The sequence below is a fragment of the Colius striatus genome, chromosome 25 (genome assembly GCF_028858725.1).
Source record: "Colius striatus isolate bColStr4 chromosome 25, bColStr4.1.hap1, whole genome shotgun sequence".
Classification (NCBI taxonomy): Eukaryota; Metazoa; Chordata; class Aves; order Coliiformes; family Coliidae; genus Colius; species Colius striatus.
Window position 1 is genome coordinate 2,904,347 of NC_084783.1, and position 27,885 is coordinate 2,932,231.

The 27,885-nt window shown below is 43.4% G+C and overlaps 1 protein-coding gene across 4 annotated transcripts; it reads left to right on the forward strand.

Moving 5' to 3' along the window:
- Positions 1-107: 107 nt before the first annotated feature.
- Positions 108-27,872, forward strand: DAZAP1 (DAZ associated protein 1). Of its 4 annotated transcripts, none has more exons than XM_062015119.1 (12): positions 108-261; positions 6,374-6,414; positions 6,873-7,039; positions 7,884-7,949; positions 8,557-8,667; positions 11,028-11,076; positions 15,651-15,733; positions 19,107-19,260; positions 20,593-20,622; positions 21,052-21,192; positions 21,674-21,856; positions 26,789-27,872. In XM_062015119.1, exons 1-12 carry the CDS (start codon positions 230-232, stop codon positions 26,959-26,961), a joined length of 1,230 nt encoding a protein of 409 aa, XP_061871103.1. In that variant the 5' UTR covers positions 108-229; the 3' UTR covers positions 26,962-27,872. The 4 variants fall into 4 exon arrangements, with proteins under 4 accessions (XP_061871103.1, XP_061871104.1, XP_061871105.1 ...); XM_062015120.1 differs by having other exon boundaries at positions 8,560-8,667; XM_062015121.1 differs by lacking the exons at positions 108-261; positions 6,374-6,414; positions 6,873-7,039; positions 7,884-7,949; positions 15,651-15,733 and having other exon boundaries at positions 8,579-8,667.
- The last annotated feature ends 13 nt before the right edge of the window (positions 27,873-27,885 follow it).

Consider the following 27,885-nt stretch of genomic DNA (forward strand, 5'->3'; position numbering starts at 1 on the left):
GCGGCGGCGGTCGGCGGGCGGGCGGGGGGGGCCGGGCCGGGCCGGGGGCGGTCGTTCCGTTGCGCAGTTCGGGGGGGAAGCACCCGGGGGGGGGGGGGGGAGGGGGAACGGGGAAAGAAACGGGAGAACGGCGAGGAAGTCCCCGCCTGCAGCCCGCGACCTGCCGCTCGTGCCGCCGCCGGAGGGAAGAGCCGGGCGCGGCCCCGGATACCGCCGAGGAGCCGCCGCCATGAACAGCGTGGGAGGCGCCGACGAGATCGGGTGAGGTGTGGGGGGGGGGCTGATAGAAGAGTTGGGGCGGGGGTCCCCTGTTTCCTGCGCCGGGGGGGTGGTATGTGGAGGGGAACGTCTGTCCCGGCCTCCCCGGGCCCGTCCGCCATGCTGGGCCCCTGCGGACCGGGTGGGTGCTTCCCCCCCCCCCCCCCCCACGTGACCGGCCCGCGCCGGGCTGCGGCGGCAGGTGCGCGCGGCCCAAGGTCACCGCGGCGCTCCCCGCGCCCTCCGGCAGCCCTGCGCCCGCCGTGCCGGGAGGTGGTCGTGGCGGTGTGTGCGCGTGTGGTTTGTTTTCCCCTTCTCTTGTTGCGAAGGAGGGGAGGGGATGTAAAACCCGCCAGTTACTTTGTTCCGGTGACTCATCAGCGCTGCCCCGCCTGTGGCCGGAGGGGCCGAGGGACGGTCGGGCCGTGGGGTAAGAAGCTCGGTTCTTGATGGAAGGGACAAAGGCGACGGCCCGCAGCCTCCCCTCGCCCCTTGTAGAATCGTAGATGTTGGAAGGCACCTTTAGAGATCGTCCAGTCCAACTCCCCTGCCAAAGCAGATCCACCTAGATCAGGTCACACAGAAACGCGTCCAGGCAGGTTTTGAAGACCTCCAGAGAAGGAGACCTCACACCCTCCCTGGGCAGCTTGTGCCAGTGCTCCATCCCCCCCACACTAAAATAAAGGGGTTTTTATGTTTCAATGGAACTTTTTGTGTTCCAGCTTCATCCCATTATCCCTTGTCCTGTCACTAGTACAATAGATAAAAGGAATGCCCCAACCTCCTGCTCTCCCTCCCGTGCTGCAGAGGAGCCCTTGAGAGTGACTGTCCTCCAAACTTTCCCTCTGCTGATGGCCGCCTGCTGTCCTTAGGTGCCAGACAGATTTCCTTCAGAACAACACTGGGGAGACTTTAAAGGCTTTCCAGAGATTTTGTGGCTTCTTCAAATTGAGAGCTTGTCGTAGATGTACTTCTGGGACTTATTTAGTGGTATTCTACTTTGGGGCTGTATCTGAAAGCCTAGCAACATCAGGGTTTTGAGATTTGGCACGTTAGAACTGAAAGTAGCAAAAATAACATTTAAGGAGAGATGATCTGCTTAGCTTTCAATACAAGTTTGGGCACAGAATATACACATCATAACTGGTCACCTTCTCTGAACAATGAGGGACACAGACCAGCCTTCCCTTCTCCCACTGTCTCCAGTGTATACTGCGCTGTTTATTGACTCTGCATTTTCCTTATTTCCACAGTCTTACAAACACAAGAGACAGGACAAACACTTTGAATGGAACATTTTGTGTTGGTTTTGCCTTGAAACCGTTTTTATTTGGGCTTGGGCCTTATGTACTATCCACAGTCTTTTAAGAGGCCTGACAAGCAGAGCTCTGTGTTGCTGATGTGTAGGTGAGCACAGGCTGTGAGATACTCTGTGAAATATTGTCAACTACCTGAACAGGCACAGAGTTCGTTCCCAGTTGTGGACAGCTTAGATTTTGATCCTTCCGAGTTATAATCAGATTTGAAAGGATTGGGTTTTAGTCAGACATGTTAATATTTTTTTTCCTCCTCCCTCAGAAGTGTTCAAAGGGAAAGGTGAAAGTGTAATAATAAACTGGAGTTTTAGTCAGCTGCCTGGAATTGTGAGCAGGAAGTTCTGTTTTGAAAGCTGGTGAGATACTTCAGTAGGAACTTATGATTTTCACTGCTTTTCTAGACAGATTTTAAGTTAACAAGAAATACTTGCAGAGGCTGTAGGCTTTGTGTAGGTAGAGCATTGTGAGTTTTATTAGTTGTAATTGGTACTTGGGACTGTTTTAGATGGAAGACAATGCTAATTCTGAGATCCTTCAGTCCTGCAGGACGTAGCTGATTGGGGCTTGCAATGAGAAATGATAGTTGTTAATCAAACTGCCAAATTGTCGTCTTCTAGCAAAGAGTTTGTGCTTTTCTTGAGTTCTAGCACTTTTAAAATACCTATATGTACTTCCTTACTAATTCTGGGTTTATCTGCTTCAGTGACAGAATCATTTATGGCAGAAGAGAATAAATTAGCAGTTAAATTTTTGTCAGGAAGTAGTTGAAGCGGAACACGTGAGTTTGTGAAACTTGGTTAAAACTTACTCTGTGTGCTGTAACTTTTGAGGAGTTATTATTCCACATCCTCCACCAGTGCTACTGCTTCAGATTCCCTGTTCCTGTCGATGTCTCCACTTGCTGATGTACAGCACCGGCCTGAGACACACCACCAGCCTGATTCTTCGGGCAGGTCTTTCTTTTCACCATGACAGTAGGACAGCGGGTGCTGGGACTTGCTGTGTGTCCCCATGGGTTGGGCTGTAGCAGCCCTCCAACACTGCAGTCTGTCCATGTGTAGCTTTATGGAGGTGCTCACTTTTGACAGTGGTGTAAAGGGGTGTGCAGACAGTGATGTCAGCAGACTCAGACTCAAAACCTGAGCATCTTTTTAATAACAACCAGCCCATGAACCGTTTGAACACAAAGTGCCATCAAAGGCAGTGTATGTACCGAGGGGATGGTGCTGCAAGCGGAGCACAGGGAGATGAATGCTCACCTACCCTTATTTCATACAGCTATCTTGCCTCTGACCAATGTCTTGTGCAATATTGCACTGAGAGTTTTGCATTTGGTTGGGATTTCTTAGCTCTTGCATTTACTCAGTGTGCTAGCTTGTGCATTTGCTTGTGGCTTTTTGGTGTTCTGTAGTGTGCATATACATAGAAGCCAGGTATTTACATACAGCTGCTGTAGCTGACCTTAGACAACCCTGCTTTTGTGTTGGTTTAAATGTATGTAGGGTGACTACGAATTGGAAGGTTCCAGTGACCATTAGCTGCAGGAAATCCTCCATCCCTAAAGAGAGCATGACGTTGTCAGAATGCAGATGGTATTTCAGATCAATCTTACACATCAAACTATCACATTTACTTTTAAAAAAGTAATAAAATCCCCAGACATATCTAACATGCAGTTGTGGGGTGCATCACAACTTTCATCTGGAGATAGCACTAGATCAGTTGTTTTTCTTTGGTATTACCAAACAAAGCTACTTACTTATAGAACTTACTCTGTTAAAATAACATCACAAGGAAGAGCAGATAGATCTCTGTGTGTGTCCTGACTGTGGAGAGGAAGCATAGTTAGCAGGACAGTTGGAGCTACCCTGAAGTCCAAGTGTGGCAGTTGGGTGAAGTTTGTCACCAGAAAATAACCTGTTGCTGAAACTGGTGGGTATTGAATAAGCTCTTTGAGCTGGTGCCACCACCAGTCGTGTTGCCTCTGGAGAGAGGTGGCAGCAGTTTTCCTGTCCTTACGAGAAACTGTCGTCCTGAAAGATGCCAGTGGAAAACAGGCCTGCTTTCAGAGAGGGCTGATAATGGATGAAGTGTCCTGCTTGTGCCATTCTCAGATGCATGACGATACTGCAAGAGCAGATGCAGCCACTGTCTTCTGCAGCACTGTGAAGGCTGCACTTTCTTTGCATGTGACTGGTGCGGTTATTTTCTGGCTACTCAAGAAGATGCTTTGATCTGTGCTTAGCAGTTGGGTCTTTTTTTTTTTTTCCCTTTTGAAAGACTCAACCTATGTCACCTCTCAACTAGTGACTTAGAAATAAAACGGGCCTCGATGAAACGAGACCTGTAGGTCCCGTGTGATACTGAATTTAGTGACTCATTGTGTGCAACAGACCTGCACTCATGGGCATTGATTTTGTCACTTTTGACTGTTGCATAAGGGTCATGGTATGATCCCATATTGCAGAGGAATGAGCTAAAGTGAAGAGAGACTATTGCTCTCATTTGTAAGACCTTCTAGTTGTAAGGCTTCCACTTTGCTGGTGCTCCTTGTGCACCAGGAGCTCTCTGACTGGAGGATGGCCAAGTTCTTCCCCTAAAGTTAGCTGCTGCTGAAAAAAGCAGGTGAGAGGAAGTTCAGATTTTCTGTGTTAGAACTCCAGCTTTGCCAATGTGAGTGAAGGTGCGACAGTTCCAAACCTGTCTCAGCTGCAGCTTTGCTCAAAGATATCTTGAGTAGAAAACAGCAGAATCAAGTTCCTCTGTTTGAGAACTGATAAGAGAAGTAGAGGGCATCTCCAGGCTAAACTATCCCAGCATTTGTCCCTGCAGATCCTTAAAAATATGAACAGAAGAGCTTTTGAGTTGGTGCTTTTTAGTGTAAAGTGCCAAGTGTTGAGATAGCTTTGAACTAGCCTTTCATTATGGAGTAAGTGACTTTGCATGGCAGTTTTGTCACACCCTAAAGCTGATAAGGAGTTGCAAAGCAGGCAGGCTGACATCTCCCTGCTCTTCTTCACTGCAGCATGCTCTGACACGGATTTTGAAAACCATTGTCAGAAGAGGAGTTGATTCAGATTTGTCTTAGGTTTTCAGCAGGGAGTTTGGTTTGGGTTTTAGTCATGACTTTCTCATTTGGAGATATCTCTAAGCAAAGTTGCGAAATGGTTTCACAACTAATTGCTGAATTAGCGCTGCTCTGTCATTTTGTACTTGCCTCACAAGTTTGCTTTCTGTCTTAGACTTGAACTTGGTAGTTCTACTTTTGCTTTCATTTAACTAGAAGGTAATGGCAGACAACAGTGATTCTGACTTGTCCTTCTAGGTGAATGAGGGAGCAGCACATAAAAGGAGTGGATGAAGGGTTTCTGTTTGTTTTAATCATCGGTTTTAGGACTTTTCTTTACCAGGACAGTACTCTGAGAACACGAGGCTGAGGAAGCCTGAGGGCTGACTGACGCTTTTTTTGATCTGAGGATGGAAAAAACCTCACATGCTTCCTGTATTACTCAGTTATGCAGCTAGAGAACCAGTATAGAGATTTCAGGTGGTGCCCAAATCCCACTATTGCATGTAGTTCAGGATTTCTTCTCATGGAATCTGGTTCTTTGCTGCAGTTCCCTTTGGACTTTTGACTCCCCAGCACAAGGTTGGCCAAATCACCCCAGGGCAGATGCACTCATGCCACTTATTTATTTGTAAATTGGTGGTTTCAACTGTTGATGTTATTTTTGGTATAGTGATACCTTTTAAATGTAGGAGATGGTAACACCAGCTTGCAAACTTCAGAGCCTGATGTGATATTTTTGCTGCAACACCCATTACAAAGGGCTGCAGCAGCTGCATTGCTAGTGTATCTTTGTAGAATAATCTTTGAACTTGTTTTGGTTGTCACTTCTCTTTCTGGTAATATTCAGTGTTAGGTAGCAAATGGATGTAGGAGAGACCAACTCTTCTTTGAACTTGATTTTGGAGGCCTAATGCAAAAATAGGCACACCTCTTGGTCCTTAACCTGAGATGAAAGCAGTTAGTGGAACAGACCTGGATATTGAAACAAGGATGTCTGGTTTTCTCTGTTTGCTTTATCTCAGAAGTATGAGATTTTGTTTTTGTCTTTAAATTGGAACTGCATGGACCCTGCAGCTGTTTGTTTCTATTGCTAAGAGAGTTCTTTAAGTAACTTAAAGCCAAAATCCAGTCCTTGACAGGAATCCAAACATCCCATTTTAGTTGGAAAGTTGGGGTTAACCAGTTAGAATGGATTTATAATGGCATTCTTGGGTCACTTTTCAAATGTCAATGATACTTTATACATTATTTTTCTGAACTATTAAGTATTCCATGCTGGAACCCCTTTCTGCCCCAAAAGAGCAGGTAGATGTACTTGATGTAACATTGCTGCTTGTGATTTTTTTTTTCTTCTTTCTGGCTATTGCAGTAATTGCTCAAAGGAACATTGCCTTCTCAAATACCTGGAAATAATAAGCTTGGAGGAACTTTGGGCTTTTCTGGTGTTTTTATCTTCTATTCATAAAAGAATCAAGTGTTTTCCTGTAATAAGCTTACAGTCTCTGTTCATGCTTGTGACACACAAAGCAGATGCTTTGGTTCTATGTGAATCTTTGTGAAACAGAAGGTAGTTGTCACAAAGGACAGTGAATTCTAGTGAAGAAGGGACTTTGTAGTGTATTCTGGAGGCCTCCATGCTACCAGACCTCTTCAGAATAGCTGACTTCTGCATTAAATAAGATGCATCTGTTGTGTAGCACCCTAAAACTGCTGTATGCTTCATTTGCAGAAAACTCTTTGTGGGTGGCTTGGACTGGAGCACGACACAAGGTAAGCTATGTATTCTACAGTCGTTGGGCCAGGCTGCTGTGAGCAGCAAAACAATGTGCAGATCCATGGCTTTTTAACAGACAGTGCTAGGGGAGGATGGTTCAGCTGAGATTCTGCCACTCTCTTCTGTTAATGAACAAAATTGTCTGGAGAGAGTTGAAATACATGCTAATTGATTTTGGGGCTATATTTTCTGTCAGTGTTTGGTACTGAAGTTTTGTCAGCTTGGAATATGACAATTTCTGTCATTTGCTTTACTAGGATTCTGCTTTCTTTTTGTATGAGTAAAAGTAAACCATTATATACCTCTTTTTTTAGAGGAAGTAAGTTGTAATCCTTTTCAGGAGATGAATTTGAACTTGTTTAGCTGTTTGCTTATCTTTTGTCTCAGCTGCAAACACAGCCTGGTAAAGTTAATGTCTGGTTCTGTTTAATACATGCTTTTCTTTTTTTAACAGAAACTCTTCGTAGCTACTTCTCCCAATATGGAGAAGTTGTAGACTGTGTAATAATGAAAGACAAAACAACAAACCAGTCTCGAGGATTTGGATTTGTCAAATTTAAAGATCCCAACTGTGTGGGAACAGTATTGGCCAGTAGACCTCATACGTTAGATGGCCGAAATGTAAGTTGCTTTTGTGTTTTGGGATGGGGTTTTTTTCTGTCTACTTCAGAAATTTCTGCTCCAGACTGCTTCAAAGGTCTGTTGTAAGTTCTGGTTTCATATGTACAGAATGGATTGTGTGACTATTACCTGGTTGTTGGTCTGATTATTTATTGTAAGACAGCTTTAGCTCACTGATTTGTATCATAGAGTCACAGAATGGTGGGGATTGGAAGGGTCCTTTAGAGATCATCCAGTCCAACTCCCCTGCCAAAGCAGGTCCTACCTAGATCAGGTCACACAGGAACGTGTCCAGGCAGGTTTTGAAGACCTCCTGAGAAGGAGCCTCCACACCCTGCCTGGGCAGCCTGGGCCAGGGCTCCCTCACCTCAGCACCAAAGGACTTTCTCCTCCTGTGCCAGGGGCACTGCCTGTGTGCCAGCCTGTGCCTGTTACCCCTTGTCCTGGCACTGGCCACCACACAACACACACTGGCCCCATCCTCCTGACACCCACCCTTTAGGGATTGATTAGCACTGGGAAGGGCCCCCTGAGCTCAGGCTTCTCTTCTCCAGGCTGAACAGCACCAGGCCCCGCAGCCTTTCCTCCTCACACACATGTTCCATCCCGTCAGCATCTTGCTGTCGCTGCACTGGCCTCTCTCCAGCAGTTTCTTATCTCTCTTGAGCTGGGGAGCCCAGAACTGGACACAGGATTACAGTGTCCCAGTGTAGAAGCAATGTATTGCTGTTAGTTTTGTTCTGAGGAGCTGGATTTCAGTATTGCTGTGTTCAGCTGCCATAAATACAACTTTTAAACCAATATTCCACATGCTGAAATCTGACCAAACTGGAACTTCTTGCAGATTGATCCAAAGCCATGTACACCTAGGGGAATGCAACCAGAACGGACACGGCCGAAGGAAGGATGGGTAAGGAAAGATACCTGGTGTATCTCGTGCTTCTCCAAGTTTTGGCTCACCTCCTAGCAGTTTGATTGCATTCACTTGGATTACATCCATGTTTTAAAATCAGGAGGCAGTATGCAAGCCTTGAGTGTAAATTCCAATTCTGAAAATGGCTCCTCCTTAGATTTCCATGGTAAGACTCCAAGAACAGCGCAGTGTTAATGAACATTTTGTGTTTGTGTCAAACTCTCTTTGTGGGTGTGGTATTTTCTTTAAGATTTTAGCAGTGCTTTTAGTTGAGTATTTCAAAGCAAGTGTCTGGAAGTGTGCTTGCAGGGACTGATGCCCTTTTCCAGCCTGCTCCACGCCTTGCAGGTTAATGTGATTTCGTTATAAAAATGAGTAAATGGCCTCAGAACACCCTTTTGAAGAACAGAAGGTGGGTTATAACTGAACACCAAACTTCTGAGCTCTGAAGCTACAGTTCCTTCACTTCAATGTCTAGGAGCCTTCAAGCCTGGAAATGGCTCCCTCTCCACCTGCAAGAGCCCATTGTTCATGTTTAAGGGTAAAATGATAGAAACAGCCAACTTCATTACCCTTCTGACTGATATTTTTCTTCTTGATTTAGCAGAAAGGATCCAGGAGTGATAACAATAAATCCAATAAAATTTTTGTTGGTGGGATTCCTCATAACTGTGGCGAGACAGAGCTCAGGGAATACTTCAAGAAATTCGGAGTGGTGAGTCATTCAGCATGATGGCAGTTCTCAGTGGCTTGCAAGATGCTTTCCCTCCCCACTGCCTTCTCTCAAATTTTGTCAGGCTGTCAGATTTTGGGTTAATTCAGACAAACTGCTGTAAGGGCATATTGAAGCATTTTGTGATAAACTGTAGTAAACGTTCATCATCTTGAAATATATCTTGCTGTTTGTCACAATCTATTGCTCTGATATGGAACTTACTTTGCTGCTTCTGTCTCATCTTGTTTAAGTCTCCCTGCTGTGTTATTCTGTTCCTTTCTTGCAAGAACTCCAGAGTTGAGTTGGCTTAAGAATAGGGGTTTTTCTCTTTTTCAATTGATAACTTACAGCTCAGTGATCAAGAAAAAGTGTTGGATTTTTTTGGGGAGGTAACAGCAAGTATGTCTGAGTTGTGCTGGACTACATGTACAGATAGGTTTTGCAGTCTCCTGCCATTATTTTGGTAACAATTTTTAACTCATCACCTGGAATCAGCTGAGTTCTACTGTCCCTAGAACCTCCACTCTAAAGACAAACTAATACTCATGTTATACACCTCTTTTTAGTTCAGTTTGTAACCTCATACTGAAATGACCATTATCTACTGATTTGGGGTGTTCTTTCCTGTTTAGTTTTAGTTCTTATCCCAGTTATCATCCCTTGATGGTAAGCTATTGAACTAAATGACTAAATTCCACTGTGAGTGAGTCTGAGAAACTTAAAGATTGCCTGAGTTAAATTCAAGACTGAATTTAACTGACTGAATTCAAGATGTGAACTTGCCATTTTTGAGTGGCATTTAAGGTATTCTTTTGGTACTTTTTTTAAATCAACTTTCTCTAAGATCACTTCTTAATGGCAGCAAAGGATTTGTTGCTTCTCTAAATGGCTAAGTTTATCAACAGTACTGTGTTTAAAATATAATTAAGGTGCTTTAAAGAAAAAATATAAAAGGCAATGTCTAACAACTGTTTCTTTAGTTTAAAAGGCTGCAGTAGACTTGTAAATAAAAATGGGGGAGCATGATGTTCCACAGCTGTGGAGCATAATTGCCAAAGGCTCTTCCTCACAGACTTTTGGCTTTCCAATTCTGCCCTCTGGATGGCTGGGGAGATAAAGGGTTGTGGTCCACCCATTGTAGAAGGCAACAGCCAGGAAGTGTGAGTGCCTTTAACAGTAAGTAATAGAACTTTAACCATAGTATAGAAAGTGGGGAGTCTGCATAGCATTCTTAACGAGTTGTCTTTGGAGAAATGGAAGCTCTTATATATGTTTTGTGACCACAGAAGGGAAGAGACAAAATCAGACATAGCTTCTCAGACCTGGTTAATTGCTTGGTAAATGAGACCGATGTGAGCAAGAGCATCCAAGTGGACCAGTGTGAGGGAAATCTGGCACTGCCAGCTGACATAATCCCCAAATGGGGATAAATCCCCACTGTTAGCGTCTCATAGGATGTATTCAAGTGAGTGTATATGATGGAATAACCTGAAGTGTGTTTTCTGAGTAAAAGGTGCATTCATATCAGATTTTAAGGTAATTCAGGGGTTTCTAGTCAAAAGTAGCCTAACCTTGCCTTAAAGGCAAAGATGTGATTTCATGAGATCACACATGTATAATTGCTTTTCAGCATCTGAGAAATAAAGGCATTTTATTCCAGCTGTTTCAGTTACTGCCTTTGACATAAATGTTACACCTCTGGTTTTGTTTCAGTGGTAGCTGTCAGTGGTGTTGATTCTGGCAAAAAATCTCAAAGGCCTCAGCTTGCAGTTTTCTCTTTTTTACCTGTTTTTTAAAGTTAAAATCATGCCAGTACTGATCATCTATAGTATTGGGGGGGGGGGGATTGTAATGCACTAGAAAGCATCAATTTGTAACTAGTACTTTGTGCTGCACAAATTCAAAGATGCTGTGCAAGTACTCAAATAGCTTCAAGGAGTTCAAGCTGCTTTTCACAGCCAGAGTGAAAATGGTTAAAAATGGAAAAAGTAATCTCCTAAGAAGCTACACTGATGAACAGCTGAAAACCAGAAAGCTTTGGGGTTGTTTTTTAATAGGCTATAGCATGGGTATAAATGATGTAGCGACCTTAATGCTAGATTAAAATCTTAAGTGTGATGAGACCTTAAAAAGCCACAACGTGGCAGCTTTTTGGAACAGATGAACTTGGCTTTTCTTAAACTCCCATCAAGAGCAATATTCCCAATTTGTTTGCACTGTGCTAAGGCAGCCTGGTATCGATGGCTACATCGAGCATTTAATTGTGCTTTGTGGATAGAGTGCAGCAAACCAGCCTGTAGGAACTGTTTATCACACTCCCCTGGTAGCACAGTTAGTTGAATTTTCTTTCTCTCTTCCAGGTCACTGAAGTTGTAATGATCTATGACGCAGAGAAACAGAGGCCCCGAGGTAAAGGCTGATCTAGTTTGTCCTTGAAATTTCTTCATACTCTCCTATAGTCAGATGGCAAACTATTTCACACCATCAGAAAAGGTAGACTTCTTTTTTTTTCTATGTTGCCTCAGGAAAAAGAATAATTCACTGAGCAAATATCACTTCAAGTCTAGACTCTTCATCTCCAGCTTTAGTTGGTATCTGTGCATTGAAAGACCAGATGTTTCATGTTCATTTATGGGTTTTTTTTTTTTTTTGGCTAGTTTTTTAGTTGAATGAAATTTGATTCTCCAGCCACTCCTGTGGCTTAAGGTGCTATTGGGGGGTAGAAAAAAAGAGCAGCCTTTCCTTCTTTTCCACATGAAAGGTATGTTGATATCTGTAGTTGCATGGGGGGCACTCCAGTTCAGACTATTTCTGAACACCAGATCAGAACAGAATCCATCCATTATATGCTTTTTGGTTTGGTTAAATGGCTTTGCTTAAAGTGAAAGAAACAAAAGCTTCTTAAATGACACAACGTAATTGTGAAATACGTATCCTTTGATTGGCACATAGAATCCCTGTCTGTTAGTCTGCTTTTTGCAAAGAGGGGGAAAAAACCCTCCAAAAACTGGAAGTCTTACTAGACTATTTAACCAAGTTGGTAACCTTTTGGTCAAAATATGAAGCAAGTTTCATGTCATCCACCTTCCATTGCATCTGCCATCCGTTTGACAATTACGAGGCAATATATTAAATACCTGAACCTTAGTTGCACTGACCACCTTGTAGCATGTTCTACATGCTAGAGAATAGTTTGCCATCTGAACTTTTCATTTCTCTTCTGACTCATTATTAAGAAATAGATTCTTCACTTCATATTTATTAAGCTGTTAAGTCTTAGTTTTATTTTTAATTTAGACATACATCCTTAGTGACATATTTAAGTGTTTCATAGTAAAGTATGGTAATGTTAAGTAAGTTCTTTTTTGTTTTTTTTTCTTTCCTTTTCTCTCTGTGAATTGTTTGACTGTGATTAACGATATCTCTTTAGATTTCTTCTCTCTAGGTGATAATTTATCACAGAGGTACAGGCCAGTTCCACAGTCAGAGGAGGGACGGGCTTTGTCTTTTATTGGAGTGTAAACGAAGTTTCAATATATTTGTTTTTTTTGTTGTTTTCTTGCTTTAGCTATCTTTAATCTTCTTTCAACAGATACCTTTTATTTAAGCAGAACAGAAATTCATCGATTTCAATGCACTAGAGCATCTGATTTTAAATAGGAGGCAGTGGAGACAAAGATACAGGCATCTGAATAGAATTTGTGGCTGAAGTTCTGAACTACTTCAGTAGTCATTGCACCATCTAGATCTTTGTATTATCTAATGCCAGCCTTGCAACCTCTGAGCAAAAGGTACTAAAACATCATGCCTGGTCTGGATTAATCCTAGTCTCAATTAATTGCATCTCTGCTTAAAGCTATACTAAAATGAAAAATAAAAGAAGGCTTTGTGTCCACTTACTAGGTGGTAGCCTAAAGCAGCAGTGACAGATGCACGTGGGTTTGGAAGCCTGTCTCCATCCAGTGTACAGATGGGCTGCAGAATACTTTCTCCCCTAATTCCTCTGATTTCTTGAACAGCATTCTTGATTCCTGTTGCTCTGCCTTTCCTTTTTGTTCTGTTACATTCTTTTATGTAGTGTGGTAACTAACTGTCATCTCCACAAATGGCCTTGTTAGTCCCTGGGGGTATGCTGGGAAACATTCCTCCTAGTCTGTGTTGGGTACTCCTGGTCATGCATCCCAGAATGTTTTTCTCTTGCCTTTTCTCTGAGCTGTATTCTGTTGTGCAGAGTGCTGCTCAGTCTATACATTTCTTTTAACACGGTTCCTAAAGGGCTCTCTGTTTATACAATTTAAAAGGCCAATTCCCTGCCATCTTCTGCTGGTACCATTGGGAATTTTGCCTTTTTCCATTCACTTTACCATCTTTGTGATCCCCTACTGCATGTTGTTTTACTAGTTTGCTGCTAGGAGGAGGGAAAGATGATCCCTGTTGCTAATCCCCACAGCATTCATCTACCATCAGCTTCTCATGACAACGCCAGGAACCAGATTCTTGGTTACTGTCAGAGCTACAGTGGTGCCTTTGAGGAGCTGCTGTGTGTCTGCAAGGATCCAAGCCATCTTTGCTTGCTTGCAGTCCCTGCCTACTTCTGCTCACTCTCCTACAAGCAGTGCTTTCATCAGAATTGCTTTCAGAGCCCCAGATATGAGCCCAGCCAGCCTCTTTACATCTTAAGAAACAGTGGCTTTGTTGCAGTGTGTACTTCTCATGCTTTCCCTTCTTGGCTAAACCAACAACTGTGAAGTAATTTACAGGTTCTTGCTGTGTTTGTTCTCTTCTTCCCCTTGGCTGCAAACCAGCGTCATTGCTCTCTTTGGTAGTCCACTTGGATTCCTGCTAAATGCAATTAGTTTCTCTAGTCTTCAATAAAATCCTGTCCTTATAAAAAATGAAGAAGCTCCTGGGTGACAGACATCATCATTTTTACTGTATTGAAGATATCATGGTGTTGGAATTTTGCTGTGTATTTCACTCTGATTTCTGCACTGTTCCCTATCTTGTGGCATTTGACCCTTATAATCCTCCTTTGTTTTTCTTTACTGACTTCCTCAGTGACTTCTTTTCCTTCCTTCTCCCCTTCCAAACCCCATCCCTGTACCACAGTCCATTCCCCTTCTTCTTCCTCCTTCTTGGAATCAACTTAAATGAGCAACCTTTGTATGCAGATGATACCCATCGTTCTTTCCCAGGTCTTTTTAGATGAAGGCTGTAATACTAAACGTGTGGTTCAAATACAAATAACTTTTCTTTTGACTCTAATACTTAGATTTCTAGTTTAACCTCAGACAAATATATTGTGATGAAATGCTGCTCTCAATTTGGAGGCTGCTTTCATCACAGATCAACAAAACTTCGTTTATACTGCCAGTCTCTTGTGTGTGGGAAATGCTAAGTTTTTTCCTTTTTATTTTAAGTTTATTTTAGTGATGTCTTTTGCTCTTGTTGCTGACAGCAGAATTTGACCTGCTGCAATCTATTTTGGCCTGTATCTTTGTGTATTTTTTTTTATATATATATATATAAACTTTCTCTACAATAGGCCTCTTTGGGCTTACCCAACCCAGTTGGATAAGCTTAGAGAGAGACTAACTGTTATAGATACTGTACTTCTGTTTAACGCTTTAGAGCAATATATGGCTGCTGTCAGCACTAGCTGCAAAGCAAAATGCAAACCAAGGGGGAAATCTTGGGTTTCAGAAAAGCAGAAATGCATCCATGTTCATATGCTTTTGATGCTGCACCTCGTTTTTTCTTTCTAATTTTTATTGCTCTACCCTTAGCTAATCTAAAGAATGGCACAATTTCTGTACTGCATGTCTCTTTACCTTTCCTGGGGTTGGGTTGTTACACCAGCAGCGAGTGGTTGATGGCATGAACCAGCCTCTGTGTTTGGTGAAGTTAACCACTATTTTGCCACTCTCTCGGCAGTATCAGCAGCTACAACCTAAGTGCAGTGGTTCTCAAAGTGTGACCTCAAAAAGTGATGTAGTCCTGGGGCTTGGCCCTTTCTCCAGTCTCTTCCTACAGGCATCAGACACTCCCTCACAACCTTTTTTTACACAGCTGCTGGCTTCAGCTGAGCTGCCACCATCGAGGGCCGTGGTCAGATAAAGGGGAGCAAGTCACTCTTAGGGATCTGCAGCAGCCAGTAGTGATGTCCTGGGCAAAAAAAAGAGGGACTAGAAAGTGTTACATAGATTTTTCAAGAGAAAAGCATCAGGAACTATGAGAAATAAAATAGGTGAAAGTACCCACCACCAAGTATCACGTTCTGTATAAGCAACACTGCTTTAGTCAGCAGGGCTTGCTGTGCTTGGGAGGAGTAGTGTCAATCACCTGCTTTTTCCTAAGGTGTGGAAAACTTGAGAACCTCTGATCTAGGTTGTTAGTTTCTGAAGCTTCTCATTCATCCATGGAGTGGTAAAATTTGTCATGCTTTTAACAGCTACATTTCAAAGACAACTTTCTTATTTTCCATGGAAAATACTCCCTAATTGGATGAGGGGATGAGGGATGGGAGGAAGTGGCTTTGCAGCTTTGGGGAACAGGGACGTAGAAGGCTTTTCTTGGGAACCTAGTCTGAACCAAAGAAAGGAGCAGCAAAGTTGCTTGACTTTAATCTGCTGTCCCACAAGGATTTTGTATTTAATCATGTGGCACAGTTCTATTTCTGACTATATTAGCACTTATTTTTTTCCCCCCCCATTTCCTGTCAGGTGGATTAGGAATAAAATCAAATCAAAAGTTAGTTCTGAAGCTCAGTTTGGAAGTTGCATGAAACCAAGCTGAGGCATTAATTGCCTAGTTGCAGGAAGTAACCATTGCAATTTGCTCAGATGGACTTCTGGAACATTTAACACAAGTCTCAGTTATCTGAAACCCCTGCTTGAACCCTTGGTCCGCCCCTAATACTGTTCATCATCCTGTTTTGTGTCACAACACCCTGCTACCTTGATTCACTCTTCGTCGTTGGCTAGGTTTTGGATTTATTACTTTCGAGGACGAACAATCAGTGGACCAGGCTGTCAACATGCATTTTCACGACATCATGGGCAAAAAAGTGTGTAGTTGTAGTTTTATTTTACCTTAAGAAAGAACCAAGTCTTGGGCAACTAGCGATTTCACTGGTGAATAAGAAGGATTGCTTCAGTTAGGTGGGAGAGCATCTGAGTCCAAATTCAAGGCTTTATCCATGAAGATGGGGAAAGTCTTCTGAGTTTGCTTAAGCAGATGAGAAAGGCAGGTAGCATGTGACTTAGCCTGTAGGAGAGACAGATCTTGCAAGCCTGAGAGGCTGTGGGCTGCTTTGCTTTGGGGGAGGCCTTGTGCTTACAGACCTGGGACTTGCTCTGGCCGAGCATCACTTGCAGTGGAAGGAACCAAGGCTGACTACCTTTGTTTTGAGCACTGCTTAGGATAGAAGTTAGTTGTTTCCAGCTGTTTGAAAATCGGAATCCCAATGAAATCTGAGTTGTTCAAGGCTTGGTTTAAGATACCACTCCTTCAGATGTGTATTTGCTACTCAAATTTTGAGGTGGTGTGAAACAATCTGCTTTATGTAAAAGTTAAACTTAAAAAGAAAAATTCAAACATCATGAAGGATTGGTCTTTTAAAAAATTGGGTCACTTACTGTGAAACTTTGATACAAACCCACATACTCTATATAGTATTTAACCACAATGCAGTTAAGTGACCTCTGGTTGTTTCATCTTCATACTGTGTTGTCAGCAAATGGGTGTTTGATAGGGAGGAATTTTTTAGGCTTGCTTTGATCTTACTTGGCAAAGAACATGCTCGTACTTGTGGGGGAAAAAAAACACCCTAAAAGCTAAGTAAATTGTTGCAGGACACCCCAGTTTTATACACAGCAAAGAACTTCTTAATGAAAAATTAAGCACAGAAAAATCTGGTACATTTAAATCCTTGCAGCTTTACAGTATATCCACAGCTTTTAAAGTAAGAGTTAAAACTGTTAACCTTGGAGGGAGCAGATTGCAAGGAAACACAAGAACATTGTCACTTGCCTGAAATGATTGCATTGTATGATTTTGTATTGTCTTTTAAAGTCTTTCTATGTGCTGATATCTCATAAGCATTTATTTAGCTAGTGGGGGGGATATATTCTCACACCTTAGTGGAATTTGGGTTGATTATGCAGCATATAATGCTTTTCATTCCTATGAATTTGTTCTGGGGTTGAGGGATGGGCTGATTTCCTGACAATTGAAATGAAGAAATATGTTTGTGTAATCAAGGACATTAGTGTATGTTCTTGAATACTCATGTTTTCCTCCTGTGAGCTGTTGAGCAGTCCCATTTGTGAGCAGATGCCCTGACAGCAGTAAATGTACATCGGTATGTGTCTCAATTGTCTACATCCTACATACACCCTCCAGTCTTCCCTCAGGATTGCCTTAAACTTACTCTAACGAGAGGTCATCTCACAATGCAACACAGGAGACAGAAGTAGGAACAGAGGAGAGCACCTCTGCTGTGATGGTTCTGGGAAACACAGAGCATCCTGTGTGAGCCTTCAGAATGCCACCTCTTGTGCTGCTGCTTTGCAGAATAGGTCCATGTGGATTCAGAGTTCTCCATTGTTCCCCAAACAATCTCAGTACCAAACAGAAATAATCTATTTTTGCCTTTCACCCCCCCCCCCTTTTTTTTTCCCTTTCAATGACATAAAAGCAGAAATATGCAGTGAATTTTGTTGGGGTTTTTTTGCAGCTGGGAGACGCAGATGCTTCATTTCTCAGTGTAAACTGGGCTTTAGGCAGGTTTAGAATTTGGACCTCAGGGCTAAGAATATTTCACAGGGGTTTTTCAGGCCTCAGTTTGGCACTTCAGCACTTCCAAATGTGCACTTGAAAAAATGGATGGAATTCTTCCACGACCCCCAGATACTCTGCTGCTGCTCTTCATTGGCTGGTAATGCCTGCTTTAGCAGTGCTGGCTCCTTTTGGTAACGAGAAAGGTGTTGCTGAAATGAATCCATCTGTTGTTGAAAGGGAAGAAAAAATTAAAATTGCAAGAAGGACTCTGCTTTTGTAAGCAATAAGTGAATTCCCTCAAGGCAAATGTGTTAAGACTCATTAATTTGAGTCCTTTGAAAAAATCCCTTGGTTCCTTTCTGGAAGGGCCTTCAGCTGACAGAGATTGGGTTACTGTCATGTCTCGTGTCCTCGGGGCATCTGTGGTGGTAGGGGAGGGGGAGGTGAGGGGCTTTGTCCTTGCCTGGTGCCTGTTTCCTGTTTGTTCTATGACATGAATGGTTTTTAAGACATGGCAGGAAGAATTCTGAATACTTTCTTTTCCATACTACTCAGGCCCATTGATGATTGAGATTTATTTTCTTTGTACTCTGGCACCCATTAAAATTAATCATAAACTCAAAAAGACTTTAATTCAGCATGCATGAGTGCTGAGAGTGTTTCAGTAAATCAGAAACTGGATTTTTTTTAAGAGAGAGAGAGAGAGAGGTTTATGTTGAATGTGCAGCTTATTTTAAGTAGGTCAAATGCACTTATTCCATGGCTCTGAACACTAGGACATTTTCTCTTTGAATAAAATAAGTTAAGCACTGTGGCTTACTAATTTTAAAAACAGGAGGGCTTTTGTCACTGACTTAACACAGTATGAAGATTTGCTTCTTATTGACTCAACTGTCCATTTTTATTACTTGCATGTTTGTTTACTTTTTTGTTAGATGTAATGTAAGATTCTCTTATCACATCCATTCCCTCTGACATTGTTTGAGTTAATTGAGATTCTTTAAGCGTTAGCCTGGGGAAGGTAAGTCTTTATCTTCCATTAGACATTTAAATAAAACCTTAAGTTTAAAAAATAAACAAACAAACAAAAAACAAGCCAAACAAAGGAATGTGTGTTTCTCAGGTATGAGCAGAGCTCAAATTGTAGTTAGCTGGGGTGGGTTTAAAGGGTAACCTTCAAATGAACCCCAAACGTGGTGGAATGGTTAAAGCATTAGTACCCTTTTTCAGAGCGGACTCTTTACTCAAAAGCTCCATATATTTTTAAACTGAAAATGTCATCTTTGTAACTCCTGCCTTAAATGTTCAATGAGTGTATAAATAATTGAGAAGATCATGCTTTTTGTTAAGTGAAGAGCCGTTGTAAGAGGGTACTGCTGTTTTAAGGTTAAAGCCGATGAATGCTGTACTATGATGGAACTCTGTGATTGGTAGGATGTGTTTTGCCTTGAAATACCTCAATAGTAATGTCTTACCATCATAAATATTGTACCTGAGAAACATTTTAAATTACTGGCCTTAAGTTTAATAATTAAGTATTTAGACGTAAGTCATAAGATGCTAAGTGTAGTCTTAAGTGTAATTAAGGGTGTGTGTGAAGGGAAGGGGGGTATCTGGACCTGCACCATCTCTCCTGAATGGCCACTCTGTTTGTTTAGGTGGAGGTGAAACGCGCCGAGCCTCGTGACAGCAAAAGCCAAACCCCAGGGCCGCCCGGTGCCAGTCAGTGGGGAAGCAGGATCATGCCAAGCGCTGCCAATGGCTGGGCAGGTCAGCCCCCTCCCACCTGGCAACAAGGATATGGCCCACAAGGTACTGCTTCAGTCTTCCTTGAGCCACTTTCACAAGAGGTTTGCCTTTACAGCCTGCTGGTAACTGGATTCTCCCTGGGTCTGTCAGTGCCATGGCTGAGCTGGGTTATGGATAGCAGAACTAAAATCCCACCTGGCAGTGTCACCGTGGTTTTGAGTAAATCAGAGAAGGTGCTGAGAAAGCTGAATGGCTCCAGTTGTGATTTCAGCTGTGGGGCTGCAGCCCACCTGAGACTCTAATGAAAAATTGTGTTGAAATCCAGGTTTTCAAGGATGAGGCAGTTTCAGAGGGAAGTTACAAGTAAAATTTGAAAGGGATGAGAACAAAACAGATGGGTCTTGTCTTTGGATTTATTGCTTAGTGTAGCCTGGAAAAATAACAAGCAGCTATGGGGCCAGAAGTGGTGCAGGGGAGCACTTACTGCATCTAATTTTCTTGATTTAGCTTGAACCCTTCAGGGCTGAAAGGAGCAGCCGTGTGTTTTGGGTTTGATGGCTGTAACCCCCACAAGATTTTTGAAGACAGGATAAATACGCCGAGTTCATCCAAAGACAGTTTTGATAACTTAGGGAGAAATACAGTGATATAATTGAGTTGCATTTGGCAGAACAGAACTTGCTTTGCTCTGATAGATGAGAAATTTTCACCTGGGGGGCTGAAGGGAGTGTCACTGCTTCATCTCTTGCTACAATAGCTGGTACCTCAGTGTAGGGATTGCTTGTTTCCCCATGGTGCTTATTAACTTGAAAGCTGCAGCTGAGGCTTTGACATTCTGCACAGATGTGCTAATCTGCAACTGAGCAAATTGAGAAACTAGATTATTTTCAGTGTGGTTATTTGTAGAGAGAATGATATCTGATGTACTGGAAAGATGAATGTAAAACATAAATGCATTTATCTTTCAATCTTAATGCTGCAACGAATGTGGAAGGTGATGTTTTTATGGTTCAAGAACTTCAAAAATAACTAGGATAAACCTTGGTAGTGTATTAAAAATGCTTTGGATGTGTTGTCTGTTGTGATTCTCAGTGGTTTTGTTCTTTATGCTAGTACAGTTTCCTGCTCTTGGTATGCCTGCAGCTCTTGAATACTCCATCTGACTTGAGTTTTGGAGCTGCTGTCTCTTCTGTGCATTATTTGCTGAATATTTAGAGCCTTTTCAGAACTGCATATCAAAAATAGTCCAAGGCTATTTTCTTGGTCTATAAAAATAGATCTGTGAGGGACCCCGAGAGGATACCCCTTCTATCCCAGAGCAAGATTAATTCCTGTTTCACAGTATTACAGCTTTAATGCATGTATAAATCCCTTTTTTTTGTTGTTCTCTTTTAGGGATGTGGGTGCCAGCTGGACAGGCAATTGGTAAGTAAGTTATATGGGACCAATTTTAAGAGAAATATCCTCCTGAGTGAGTGTGCAGCTTCTTTAAGAAGCCACAGTGACTTGTGGATTTCTGTAGTATTTAACCTACATTTAAAAGCTTGATTGAATTTGTCCTGAAAGCACGAAGGAGAAAATAGGGTATTCTCAGTAAATGGGTAATGGGAGCTGACATACATCCTGCTGTTGCTAACCACACTAATTTGTTTTCAAGGAATTACATTCTAAACTGCAATTATTTACAGTAGGGATACTTGGAGGACAAATATTTCCCAGAGTAAGAATTCACAGGAGGCTGAGACTGCAGCTGAAATCTCTCAAACAGCTTTACTCCATCTAGAGGATACAACCTTAAGCAGCAGATTTTCATTTTTAATCTGCTTCAATTCTTGGTTTCTCTGCATTTTCTAGGTGGATATGGACCACCTCCTCCAGGAAGAGGAGCTCCACCACCACCACCACCATTTACCTCATACATAGTCTCGACACCTCCAGGAGGATTCCCACCTCCACAAGGATTTCCACAGGGCTATGGCACCCCTCCACCATTTAGTAAGTGACCTACAGGAGTTTGCTTTCACTCTTGTCACCAAATTCAGTGTTGAGCTTTTGCTTATCTTTCTTTGGACTTGGATTTTTCCCCCACCTTTTTTTTTTTGCCTAGGTTGTATATTCTGAGCTAGAATTAACTAGATTAAGTATTCTTGTCAGTGAGCTTGGTTATGTTCTTTTTTTCTTGGATGCAGTAATCATTTATGTTCTCCAGTTTATATCTGTGTTGCTAAATGAATTTAGATTTATTGTGTACCTCCTATTATGACCCAAGAGGAAAAGTTGGGGATTACTGCCTGGTGACCTGGGCTAGACACACACACACACTGGGATTTTCAGAGAAGATTAAGGAATTAAGGTCACAACTGGCATTGTAAATGTAAATAGGTTTTTAGCACCTATCCTCTCAAGGCCATTTTCTGAAGTCTAGTCACAAACCTGGTTGGAAAAAACCAACATCTGTACTTTCTTGGTGTTTCAGGTTTTGGTTATGGTGCTCCACCTCCTCCACCTGACCAGTTTGCCCCACCTGGAGTACCCCCACCGCCTGCCACTCCAGGGGCAACACCACTAGCTTTTCCTCCACCACCACCACCATCTCAGGCAACTCAGGACATGAGCAAACCCCCAACTGCTCAGCCAGAATTCCCTTATAGTCAGTTTGGTAAGTAACTGCATATAAGATAAACGTGGCTTCATCTGTCTCCCCCTCCTGCTTTTCCTTTATACTTGGGTAGAAAGTCAGTGTTCAGAAACAGTTTGCTAATGCTGAAGGCACTTCTCTCCAGGGTGGCAGTGCCAGCCACCAGCTCTCAAGTGATTCTTAAATCAGGCACTATTCTAGCCAGAGGGTATTTTCTTAACTCTGAAACATTGCTTGTACTCTGTGAAATAGTCTTCAGAGACTTATGCACTGCTAGGATAAGTTTGTGAGCTGCACCCTCTCTGAATCTGTAGTTAAAACTTCCTTTCTCCAAGAGCTTCACAGAGCTTGTAGTCAAGTTTTCTTTGTATAACTGGCTTTATTCAGACTGGAGAATAGGCTTGAGGAGTAAGAATAGCATTGTGCATGGGATAAGAATCCAAGCTGTGTGCCTTTTCCTCTCTGCCTCCTAATCCTTTCCTGTCTATAGTTCTGTTAGAAATGTGTAAAGCTTAATTGTGCCATATAGATAACTGGTTAAGATACCTAGTTAATAGAAGATGTTGATGTAAGGAATTTTAAGCCAGGCAGCAGAAAACAAATTGCTAGACCAGTGCTTGTGCTCCTGAGTAGAATTTCTGGTGCCCTCCCTCTGGCAGCTGAGAGGGAGTTCTCATGTTGCTCTTCCACTCAGCCCCATTTTTGAGCAGTGTTCCCCAAAGAGCTATTTGTGGCATACTGCCTGGTTTTTAAGGGATGGGTAATTGGTCGTTTTTTCCTTCTGAAGTGAACGTTTTGCATTCAGTAGGCCCATGGATTAAGACTGTTTCCTCCTTGGACGTGCTCTCCATGGGTGATAGTGCCTGCCTGCTTTGTTTGAAGTGCCAATGCAAACTGTTATGAAATAAACACTTCCTTAAAGTGATTTAAATACATAACTATCCAAGTTCCAAAAATGCAAAGCAGGCTCTGAAGGGAGATCAGCCTTTCAAATGTGTTCCCAGAGCGAGCATATGTTCTCCTGTTGATGAATTGGAAATGTTTTTCAATTTGGTGGTTCTAAACACAGTTACTTTCATAGATGGCTTTGCCCTTGTGACTCAAGAGGAAGTTTTTCTTGACTTGCAGACGCTTTCTGAAGGGGGGTGAATCCTGCTGAACAAGTATAAATCCCTGCAGCATCACTTATCTTTAGTAGGGAGACAGTATTTGGGATGTGTTGGAAGTTTAGGAAGAATCTGGTTTTTAACGTGGTGAAAAGCTGAGGATTCTGGTATCTGGTACCACTTGCCTCTTGGATATTCTGGGAAGTCACTTTGCTAGTGAGACATTTCAGGTGTTCTTAGTTAGTCTCTTAAGAGTGCTGGGAAGGGAGGGAGGAGGGAGGAAGGAGGAAGAGGTGTGTGGTACTGCATTCTGAGAAAGAAAGCTAAGAGGGTTAGTTGCTTAAACCACAACTGCAGTGAGTCTCTCACCTCGAGTGCTTTTCTAGCCTGAAAGCTATTATGAGCACAAGTGCTAACAGGATGGAGGTATTGAATATGCTGCAGCAGCTCAGAATGAGCCACCTCTTCAGAAAGCTACGTGTTAAAGCTTTTAGATTCTGTAAAGAGCCTCAGCACTTCCTGAGATGGCAGAGGAGTTAGCAGCATCGCTGCACAATAGGCTGTCTAGCCAGTCTGCATGTACTTACCTAAATGCATAAAGTTTGGAAGAGGCACTGAGTTATCTAATCACTGTGGTGGTTTTAAGATTTGTCCTGGCTCGACAGCATCTTAAATGCTGCTCTGTTTACAGCTGGGATGAATGTAAACACAAGTAAATTAAACACTAACATGGGTGTGTCTCCCTCACCCTGAAAAATTATCTCTGTACAGGGCTCTCTTGGGGTTCGTCACCCTGGTCTCCTCATTTCTTACTAGGGCTGGGTACCTATTCTCAAGACCCTTCAGGCTACGCGCCAATACTTTGTTTACACTCTTATGGTCAGGCTGAGCAGTGAGAAGCCTAGGTAGGTGGTGCCTCTTTACAACCAATGCTCTTGATGTATCTGCCTTGGGGAATTAACTTGTGTTTCTTGCAGGGTCTTTCTTAAGAGGGTGGTGGGGGGCAACAGTGCGGCTCAGATGTTGCTTTCTGTAAGGGCAACGCAGTTCTTGGTGTTCGTTAGCTGGCTGAAGTGATAACACTACTGAAGGAGGAGTGATGCTGCTGTTGGCTTCCCAAGCTGCTGTTTTGACCAGGCTTTTCCCCCTCTGCAGTTAAGCAGAGCTGGGCTTCTTCAGCTTGTAAAGCCACCCTGGTCAGCACAGCTGCCTTGGAGAGCAGAGCCCTGTGCAACAGCAGCTGCACAGTGCCTCATCACTGCCAGGGGCTGCTGCAAACCCAGAGCTGCAGGGGGAGGAAGACACTATGTACTGAAATGTCTGGCTGTACAGGTCGATGCTGGAGGTTTCCTTTGTGATAAACAAATGAAGAGCTGTGGTTTTCACCACTGAATGCAGCAACACTGCAGTGTATAGTGAGAATAATGTGGTTGGTTTGCTTTTTGTTCCCCTACTCTTGAGCCTCACCCCTTGGCAAACAGTCAAATTACATTTTTGGTTGCCTGCTTATCTCAGTCTGAGGGAAAAAAAAGGCTGGATTAGCATTTTGAGCTAATAGAGGCCATGATAGATGTGTTTTAATGCTCATTAGTGGTAGTGGGTCCTGAGAGACGGGCAGAGCTTGAAATTGAAATACTGGAGACATGCTAAGAGACTTTGTTGTGGATTAAGAGAGTTAAACCTGCTTTAAGCCCGCATGGAGAGAAGCAGAACTGCAGAAATGTACTTGGTGATTAGGATTCTTAATCCCATCTTTCATAGCAGAGCTGGCACTGATGCCACTCTTACGATTAAGAGTCGTATTTAATTACGGGAACTCTTATTAAATTCCTCAGTGTTCTTAATTTCTACCCAGTTGTGGCAATTGTTGCTGCCAGTATGAAAGACAAGTTTTTTGCCTTCACCCTTTCTGCCTTATCCCCAAATTCTGCTTGTGCTGAACCATTCTGAGTAGCCTTTGGTGTGGATCACACTCGATGGCTGCAGCCTGGCAGAGCAGGCGAGACAGAGCAGAAAGGCCAGGATCATAGAGTCACAGAATGGTGGGGGTTGGAAGGGACCTTTAAAGATCATCCAGTCCAATCCCTCTGCCAAAGCAGGTTCACCTAGATCAGGTCACACAGGAACGTGTCCTGGCAGGTTTTGAAGACTTCCTGAGAAGGAGCCTCCACACCCTCCCTGGGCAGCCTGGGCCAGGGCTCCCTCACTGAAACACTGAAAAAGTTTGTCCCTTATGTTTAAATGTGAACTTGCAGCCTGCATGAGCAGAAACTTTAGCAGAGACCCAGAACCCATTCAGTCTCAAACTGCCTGATGTAGGTGGTGTAGTGGATGTGAAGAAGGGCTGTGCACAGCTGCAGCTTCTCTCTAGCTGGTGAGAAGTACAGGCCACCACCTGCAGCTGCAGTAGGGTGGCAGGTGGTGAAAATGGAGCTTTGTTTTTTCAACTTGGAACAAGTGTGCAGTGAGTCCTGGAGGCAGGGCGTTAGTCCTTTCCAAAGGCAACTTGGCCCAGGGCTTCTATTGTATGGTGTGTAATGGGTGCAGTAGCTGCAGCCTGCTCTTTTCTGCTTTGCCAGCTTTGCTCCCTCCTGTTTCAATTTACATTTTTGAATTGTGTATTCCTTGAAAGAGAGGCCAATTAGTTAATTAAAATAACCATTTGGGCAACAGCACTCTGGGGTTTTTTGAAAGGGAATTTAGAATCACAGAATCACAGAATCACAGAATCACAGAATGGTGACGGTTGGAAGGGACCTTTAGAGAATCATCCACTCCAATGCCCCTGCTAAAGCAGGTTCACCTAGATCAGGAATGTGTCCAGGAGGATTTTGAAGACCTCCAGAAAAGGAGCCTCCACACTCTCCCTGAACAGCCTGGGCCAGGGCTCTGATTGTCTTCTCCAGTGTGTCTTTTGAGGAACTTTTTAGCCTATCCAGGGAAACAACATAAAGCTGACTGCACAAAGCCCAAGTTGAACAACTGCACAGTCAGTCTGAGGTGCTGTGGGGTGATAGCAGGGAGATTTTGGGAGAAACTTCCTGGCTGCATCTTCATCTCTGCTGAACCTGACAGTACTAGTTTTTAACCAATAAAAAAAACCAACCCAAAACAAAAACACTGGGAATGAGCTGACAGAAACCTGCAAAGCCACTTCAGGCTTCTGAACAGCCCAAATCTGCCAGCTTAACTACCAGCCTGGGCTAGGGCTGCCTCAGCAGTGAGCACAAGCCATTGGGCTTACTTGTGCACTTCTGCTTTTTGCCTCTTCCTTCTGTCTGAGAAGTTTGAGCATAACGTCTCCTTTGTGATGAAAGGCCCAGGGAGCTGGGGCTCTGGAGCTTGGAGAAGAGGAGACTGAGGGGTGAGCTCATGGTTACAGATCCATCAAGGGTGGGTGTCAGGAGGCTGAAGCCAGGCTGTGCTCAGTGATGGCCAATGACAGGACAAGGGGCAATGAGTGTAAACTGGAACAGAAGAGGTTCTAAAGAAACAGAAGGAAAAGCTTCTTCCCTGTTGAGGTGAGGGAGCACTGGCAGGGGCTGCCCAGATGGGCTGTGGAGTCTCCTTCTCTGGGGATGTTCAAATCCAGCTGAGTTCCTGTGTGACCTACTCTAGGTGGTGCTGCTCTGGCAGAGGAGTGGGACTGGATGAGCTTTCAAGGTCCCTTCCAGCCCTTGAGATTCTGTGATTCTGTTGCAAGAGCTGAAAGCAGCTGCTTTTCTGAACATGTTGGAGCAAGGCGGGACGGGGGAGGGAGCAGCAGCAGCTTTGGAGTCAGTGCCTCTGCTGTTGTGCCCTTGGGTGATGCTGGAAGCTGACTGCAGCCTTTTCCCCCTCTCCCCAGGGTATGGACAAGACTTGAGTGGTTTTGGACAAGGTTTCTCTGATCCCAGCCAGCAACCCCCTCCCTACGGAGGCCCCTCGGTGCAACCATCCAGTGGCCCACCCGCCGGAGGAAGCGGCTTTGGACGAGGACAGAACCATAACGTGCAAGGATTTCACCCCTACAGGCGCTAGCAAGGGCTGGCAATCAGGGAATTCTGTCCACAGGGATGTCTGGCACCGGCTGACCCAGCAATCCCAGACTTCTGAACTTGTGACAATCACATACTTGGTGGAAGAAAAAACCTAACAGCATTCTTTCTCTCTCTTTTTTTTTGGGGGGGTGGGGTGGGGGAAGATGGCTTCTGAAGGCAGAGCTGTGGGTGTTTGGACTGCAGTTTTAAAAACCTTTTTCCTTTTCTCTAACCCATCAGCACAAATAAAGCAAATGTCACTGGTTCAAACTTACAGGGTTTTAAAAATGTCTTCAGCTTTAATTCCAAACTTCAGGTTTCGTTTTTGTTTTGTTTTGGTTGGTTATTTTTGGAAATGATATTTTTTTTTTCCCTCTCCCTCCTGAGCCTTTGTTTTACCTTATATTGTAAACTTTTATGTTGAAAAGAAAAGAAAAAAAATATATACATTTACAGATTGTGAAATTTTTAAGAGAAATTTTCTACTGTGTATGCTGGCTTGTTTTTTAATTTAAACACAGGGTTTCCGTTAGCACTGATGGAAGCGAGGGCGAGCTGCAAACAAACCACCCCCCTCCTCCTGGCGTTGCTGCTGGCGAGGAGAGATGGTTCCAAAACTCTGGGAGTTATAAAGAAATCTACTGAGTGTATTTTGCTTTGGTTACCTGATGGTGTGGGGCTGGTAACGAGGCAGGTGCAGACTTGTTGACGCACAGAGTCACTTCGAGGAAGCGCCGGCGTCGGATCTGGGCTTCCAAGGCTTTGCAGTCCTCTGTGGGTTTCGGAGGGGTTAACGGAGGCCTTGTTAAGATGTAGATTTCCCTCAGGCAAAAAGGTTTAGGTGCATTTTGCACTGACCAGTGATTACCCCTGGTTTGAATAAAGAGAAGTACATTTGGATTAGAAACACAAGCCTGTCTCCATT

Excerpts from the sequence above, each read along its gene's own strand:
- DAZAP1 (XM_062015119.1), top strand. The coding sequence starts at position 230 with ATGAACAGCGTGGGAGGCGCCGACGAGATCGG. Across the intron at positions 8,668-11,027 it reads ACTTCAAGAAATTCGGAGTG|GTCACTGAAGTTGTAATGAT; the intron begins GTGAGTCATTCA and ends TCTCTCTTCCAG. Across the intron at positions 19,261-20,592 it reads ACAAGGATATGGCCCACAAG|GGATGTGGGTGCCAGCTGGA; the intron begins GTACTGCTTCAG and ends GTTCTCTTTTAG.